At 46.6% G+C, this 7,213-nt stretch overlaps 2 protein-coding genes across 2 annotated transcripts in view; both read left to right on the top strand.

The window, feature by feature from the left end:
• Positions 1-622: 622 nt before the first annotated feature.
• The window catches only part of focad (focadhesin), a gene marked incomplete at its 5' end in the record, with an annotated part of 36,961 nt that continues 30,370 nt past the window's right edge, over positions 623-7,213 (top strand). Inside the window, 1 exon segment of the mRNA XM_042216065.1 lies at positions 623-727. Coding sequence (XP_042071999.1) covers positions 623-727 — 105 coding nt within the window.
• LOC121812896 (focadhesin-like) lies at positions 938-4,760 on the top strand. Its single transcript, XM_042216070.1, has 3 exons — positions 938-2,044; positions 3,213-3,287; positions 3,696-4,760. The coding sequence occupies exons 1-3, from the start codon at positions 1,988-1,990 to the stop codon at positions 3,933-3,935; spliced, it is 372 nt and encodes a 123-aa protein (XP_042072004.1). The 5' UTR covers positions 938-1,987; the 3' UTR covers positions 3,936-4,760.

Here is a 7,213-nt window from a genome sequence, read left to right as displayed (position 1 = left end):
AGCTAGCTTGTGTTTGTCTTTCTAAGAGCAGGAAACACATGTTGATAACCTGGTGTTTTGGCACCAACACATGACTTTGAAATGGTTCAGATCAGCAGGAAGATAAAAGCTGTCACTGCTGTGTGATTGCTGCTGATCTGCTGCCGTATAAAGGGAGAGGTTAGGGAGTGCTCTAAGGGGACAGACCTCCCTCTGGACTCGTGTTGGAGTCACTAGCTGCAGATGAAGTGTGAAGTTTACCCCTCATTACTCAAGCGTGCACCGGGCCCCAGAGGATTCACCTTCTGCCCTAATTGCTCCCAGAGTGCTGCACACACTGGTGTTTGGATGCACTGGTTGAAGGTTGTTGGCATATTTGAGTCCTCTGGAGATCTCTGCTCACTCGTACTTGTCATGTTAAACGTGCAGCAGCAGGTCTTTGTTACAGGAAAAGCCAGAAGCTAACCACTATGAAACCTAAATGATGATTTACTGCAGTGATGTTGATTCAAAGTGATGTTTTTGGCTCGACAGCATTAAACGTGTGCACGTACAGGTCAGTGATGCAGCCTCTGTACGGTCTGACAAAGTGCATTTAATGTTTGGTTGGTGTGTTTGCTGATGTGGGTGTTTCCCTCTGCAGGTCCCGCCCCTCGTGCTGCTTCTTTTGTTCAAACTGACCAAAGAAAAGAATCCCGTCCTGGCTCACGCTGTTCTCACAAGCCTGCCAAACCTCAGCACTCATAAGGTACGCAGCACGACTAAGAAGAGCCTGTACTGACTGTGAGCGTCTGGAGACGGGGCTGGAACATCAGCAGCACCTTTCTACTTCATCTGAGCGCTCACAGTGTGTTTTAGTCCATCATACACACATGTGAGCTTTTATCTGTGGGGTCATCCAGGTCATGTAGTCTGAGGAGCTTCTCTTCATCCAGGAGGCTTCTAGAGTTTACAGAGGTTTGAGGCCTGGTAAAAAGCTACAGCTGTAAACTGTGACAGTGCTCATATAGGGGGCTGTTGGGGTTGTCTCACTTTTGGATGCAGGCTCCAGGGGCCGTTAGGGGAATTGCAGTTTTTGGCACTTCTGCACAGGTTTCAGTTTTCAGCCCTGGAGGTGCCGCCTGATATGAGGCGACACTTTTGTCTTTGTCCTCTCACCGTCTGTGAGAGGTGAGTATCCACCATGTGAGTCCCTCCCTCTCCACCAGTCGGTCAGACGTCTGCCCGTCCTCCAGTCTGTTTCGGCTAAAAGGGAGATTTTCCTTCCTGCTGTGGCCGAGGGCTTGCTCATTGGGGTTGAGCGGTTGGTGGGATTTTCTCTGTACTTCGTGGTCTGTGCCTTCACGTGACTGTTGTTGTGATTTGTTGATCACAGAGACCTAAAAGACCTGGTGACCTCTAATTTCCTGCTTCTAAATCCAGACAGAGGCTGTTGTGCTCGGCCCTAAAACTCTTAGAAACAGCATCATCGTGGCCTCCAGTGAAGCTGTGAGGAGCCGTCTTTGAGCAGAATATATCATTCAGTGTGCACAAACAACCACGTAGGTCTGTGAACTAAGCTGAGAGTCATTCTAGCTGCACGACTGTGAGTCAGTGTTATCACACAAGTGCCATGAAAAGCCTCAAAGCCTCCAGTGAAGCTGAAACGCTGCAGCACGAGTACCAACAGGAAGTAGAAAGAGAGCATATCTGTCACATATTAGCTCCTCTTCACTGACTCCCTGTTAAATCCAAGATTTAAAGTCCTCCTTCTGACAGACGAGGTCTCCAATAATCAGCCTCTGTCGTCTCTTAAAAAGCTTGTAGTACAAAGTTATACTGATGGAGCACTCCCTCCTCAGACTGCAGCCTTATTTGTTGTTGCTAGGTAGAATAGGAGGCAGTGCCTTCAGCTGTCTCTCAGTGGCCCGTCTCCTGTGGACCAGCTCCCAGCTTGGATTCACAAGACTCCCCATTTAGTTCTTGTTCTAATGGAGCTTCTGGATGTTCACAGGTGTGATCCAGTGACATGATGGAGAGTTTAAAGACGCGGCTCGAGTTCCCCAGCCCCGTCATACAAGCCCAGGTAAGAGGCGGACTCTGCTCTGTGACTCCTCCCATCCAAATGATACAAATGATCCTTCCCTTGTCTGCAGAGATTCCACAGGTACGAGTGATTTGTTACTGATAGAGGTAAACTAGCAGCTCACACGGGCAGAAAATCTCTACCATTAACAGGAATTCAGCAACACTCATAAAAAAGTCTCCTGATAAGACAGAGTAAAGAGTAACGTAACTATTTGATAGAGTAACATGACTGTAAGGTGCACGGATACATGTGTGCAGCTGTTGGAGGATTTTAAAGAGACAGGAGGTGAGTTTACAGTGTAACAAGATCCAAGACACAGAGTTACTTTGTATGTTTGTTGGCAACCACGAGGGTTTCTGAGTCGCTCACACTCGTGTGTATAATATGTTTATGTAGAGGGGAGGCAGGTTTTACTGAACACACAGACTCAGGTCCCTGTGGGCTCATTCATTCATTCATCCATTCATTCATCCATCCATTCATTCATTCATTCATTCATTCATTCATTCATCCATTCATCCATTCATTCATTCATCCATCCATCATCCATCATCATCATCATCATTCATTCATTCATTCATTCATTCATCCATTCATCATCCATTCATTCATCATCCATTCATTCATTCATTCATCCATCCATTCATCCATCATTCATTCATTCATCCATTCATCCATTCATTCCCATCCATTCATCCATTCATTCATCCATCCATTCATATCCATTCATAATCCATATTCATCTTCATCCATTCATTCATCATTCATATCCATCCATCCATTCATCTTCATCTATCCATTCATTATCCATTCATCCATCCATCCATCCATCATCATTCATCCATCCATTCATTCATCCATTCATTCATCCATTCATCCATACCATTCATATCATTCATCCATTCATCCATTCATTCATCCATCCATTCATCCATTCATTCATACATCCATTCATTCACATTCCATTCATACATCCATTCATTCATCCATTCATCCATTCATCCATTCATCCATTCATCCATTCATTCATCCATCCATTCATTCATTCATTCATCCATTCATCCATTCATTCATTCATTCATTCATTCACTCTGTAGTGTTGGTTTCTCTTCCTCTCGTTGTTATTGTGAATCATGGTACAGAAGTGTGATTTCTTGTGTTGCAGACGGTGAGAAGTCTTGTTGCAGCTGTCTTAAAGGAAAAAGGGTCAGATGGGCAGATCACCTGGTCCTGTGCTCAGGTGAGTTCCTGTAAGAGTCACATGTGATCATTTCTCTAGTTACATGAAGTATAAAAGAGCAGGAACATCTGCTTCATGTGGTCCTGTGTTTTATCCTCAGTGACTTTGACACATCTGCTGTGAGGCTGACACCTCTGATCTCACAGTGTCAGCTTTGTTTTTATACACAGATATAAAATATGGATATGCACTGAGAAACGAGCATAGTTATAATATTTCTGACTGTCTGAGTCCAAATTGAATCAAACCTTGTGGGATTGAATCAGTGCTGAGTGGCTGAACTGAGTGGGACAGATTGCACCTCTGTCTGTGTCCGTTTTCATTCAGGGCTTCAGTGCATGTGTGGAAACGGCACAGATAGTCTTGTTAAACTTCTGAAACTCTGACTGCATCACTGTTGTCGTTCAGGGCCCAGCACTGGAAGCTTTGTGGCAGCAGTGCTGCAGTGACTGTGCTGTGGTGTGTTCAGCGTGCTGTGACACCTTGGTGTTATTGGTGGACCAGGGCCATGCAGACCTGGACTACATCCTCAGTGGTGTCCTCAACCTCCTGCCTTCTGCAAGGTATGCAACACGCAGTTATTGGACGCCACGATCCTGCCTCAGAAAGCTCAGCTGTTTGTCAATGAGTCTGACAGAGGCTCTGTAACCTGCATCCATGCAGCGTTACAGCCGCTGCACAAAGGCACAACATGAAAGACGGACCTCAGCAGGACGAGGTTGTGTATCAGCAGGACAAAGAAGGCTCTCTTTAGCATGACAATGCTAACACTGGGAACTGAGAAGAGGCATGAAGAAGGCCGTGTTTGTCCACTGTTACAAATTCAGTCTTTAAATCCCTTCAAAGGCCCACTCACACCTCGCCTCAGGTGACCTCAAAGGTCACATGATGGGTCGCAGTGAGGTCTCATAGTGGTTTAACCCTTAACCCTTGGTGTTGACAATGACCTACGCTTTTGTTTATAGTCATGTGACGACGCACATGACAAATAGCTCGATGACCATCTCCAAGGAGGGCAACGCCCTGTAGGGTTTGAGTATGTGGGTCTCTCCACCTTGTATAAGAAGGAAACATCTTTAAAACTTAATCAAGTCCAGTCGCCTTCTTTTCCAGCTACCAGTGTGTAACACGGAGTCAATGCTTCCAGTGCAGGAGCCCGACTGACAGTCTACAAACTGAGTTAGACACATGGAGGTCACAGCTTAGTCTGTGCTGAGGATAAATCCACGATGTCATTGCTCTCCATCAGGGCTCATGAAGTAAAGAAAATAGCTTTGGAACATGAAAATGTTAAAGGTCACTGTTCCACAGTTCAGACCTGGATGCTCTCTAATCTGGACGCTGACCTCGTGGTGCAGCATAATGTAACTATTTGAAAACATTTGAAGCAAAGAAAACGCTCAGACTGTTAGTTTTTTCAGTTATTCTGACTCTGATATCCAACAGACACACTCAAGGGTTGATAAAAGTCATTCGGCGATTGTTGGAGATGCAGGCTGACCAGAGCGATGCACACTTCACCTGTCCGTATTCTATCAGGTAAGTATCTCATGTCTAATATCTAGAGGTGTTCATACATGTTGTCTTGTGTAATCTATCAAGCTACACATAGCTTGTAGTTTACTGCTAGTCCAAAGAGGCAGCACTGGTCCATCACCCACTTGAAGTGCTGTAGGGGTCCGGTGCTCTGTGGGGTGGCAGTCGTGGCCCTGGTGCTTGAGTCCCAGCTATAAACTGGCTCTTGGAGCATGAGCATCCCAAACTAGTGCGTGTTGAAAAACACTGACTACATGTAAAGAGTGAGAGGGGGCAGGGAATGGGTATGTTTGTATCTCCCTGATTTGATCAGCATTTAGACGTTTTCCCTGGTGGACAGGACGGGTGCTTCCCTGTGCCGTCATGTTGGGAACAGGTGCCCATAGTCATCTGTTCACATGTGACTAACAGCTGTTTAGAGTACTTTTTAGAGTTGCTGGGTGAGGTGGGTACCCCATCTAGCAACTCCATAGTCCTGCTGGGGGACTTTGATGTGTTGGTGGCAATCCCTGAACCAGAAGATAGACATTGGAGGTTCAGGAGCAGCAGGTTGCAGCGTCCTGTTAGGCTTGGCTATCTTCTGGCAGATATCGACAGGATGAGTGTAACTCTTGCAGAAGCTGAAGCAAAAACTCAGCTGTACGAGGAGCTTGGTGAGGAAATGCAGCAAGACTTTTGGAGCTTGGTCCGTTTTGCCATCACTGTCGGATCTATTCCTGCTGGGTGTTGTTATCGATGCTGTTTTGAGTAATTCTGCAGCTGCGTGTGAAACATTGGGAATGAGAGTCAGCACCTCCAAGTCTGAGGCTGTGGTTCAAAGCTGAAAACAGTGGAGCAGCCACTCCAGGTCAAGGACGAGCTGGCACCCAAGTTGGAGGCGTTTAAGTATCTGTGGGTGTTGTTCACGAGTGAGGACAGAGTGACAGACGGTGCTGTGGCTGCAGTGATGGGCCGCTGTAAGAACCAACAGGGTTTTAACATTAAAAGTGATGTTTGGTCACAATATGGTGAGCTCTCCTCTTTTTAGTGCATAAAATCTGTCCTGTGGATGAATGCAGACTTCACCTCAAAGGCAAAGACACTCGTGAACATCCGTATAAAAATCAGCGGTGCAACAGAAAGATCTCCCCTGTCCAAATTGCCTCCCAGTGCTCTGAAACACCAACAGACTTTGAGTCACAATAAATAGAAGAAACTCCTGATTGTTTGCTTCCTTTGTGCTGAAACGTGGGGAGTGCTCTGATAGGCTGACGAGCTGGCGCTGTATTAAAACTCAGGGTCTGGAAATGGCGTGCTGAAGGGTGACACGTGGTCAAAGAGGTTACGTCATGTGAAGACTGGAAACACGGAGGAGTAGACGTCTGGCCCACAGTGCAGGCTGTCACAGGCACAGACGTGAGCTTGCTTACTGCACTTGGAAAATGATTCAACAGGCACACAGCACTTCATTCAAAGCTGGATCTATAATGGTATCAGTGGATGCGTTAGTGTGTGTGGAAGTGCTAACGTTTAGTCTCTCAAACTCGACTCTGGTTAGAGGCACGTGTGAGTACACGATAGTTTAAGCATGTTTTCATCCTCATAGGTGGCAGCTACGTGACACTTTGCCTTTAGATTGTCACTGTGGGAGTGGGTGTATAAGTCCAGTTTGTGTGGAAACAGTACGGATGTTGGAGGACTATTTATGTGACTGCATTCTGCAAAAGTGACGATGTGTAGCACTTGGCCAACAGTAAAGGGTGGATGCTTTAAAATAACACCGTCAGTAGTTTTTAGTGTTAACAGTTTGTTCTTTGGAGAACTTGTAATTCAGTTTTATTCATACAGCAACAAATCACAACAGCAGTCGCCTCAAGGCGGGGCGGGGCCATGTGCTGTGATTGGTTGGGGTGAGAGGAGGAAGGCGACAGGTCTGGGTGGATTTAGGCCTTCTTAGTTTGTCTTCGTTGTAATAGACTGACTCAGTGGTTTGTTGGGAGCATAACTGGAATCAGAGCTGGGACACTGACCCGTCCATTGCAGGAGCAGCCCTCACCCGTACGTCACAGCCCTGGAGAACAGAGAGGACTGCTGGCCGGCTCTGCTGTTCGAGATCGATGACTTTATCCAGAGAGCTGTTGACAGGTAAGTCTTACTGGCTCCTGTCGTAGCCTGTTATGTTGTTGTCTTTGAAGACAACTGGACATTATGAGATGATGTATTTTCAGAGGTTCTTCTGACTCCAGTGTGTGTGCGTTACAGAGATAAAGAGGCTTATATCACCATGCTGGCCCCCTTCCTTCGGTACCTATACTGCCAACCTCACAGGCAACCCGAGCACGCGCTCCTTCGACAGAGTCTTCTTAGGGTGCTGCTGCCCATTCAGGGAGGATCCAGGTCCGCCCCCCAGG

This window comes from Haplochromis burtoni, unplaced genomic scaffold, assembly GCF_018398535.1.
Source record: "Haplochromis burtoni strain Fernald_Lab_line unplaced genomic scaffold, NCSU_Asbu1 Contig_913, whole genome shotgun sequence".
Taxonomy (NCBI): domain Eukaryota; kingdom Metazoa; phylum Chordata; class Actinopteri; order Cichliformes; family Cichlidae; genus Haplochromis; species Haplochromis burtoni.
This window is presented reverse-complemented; position numbering and strand designations above follow the sequence as displayed.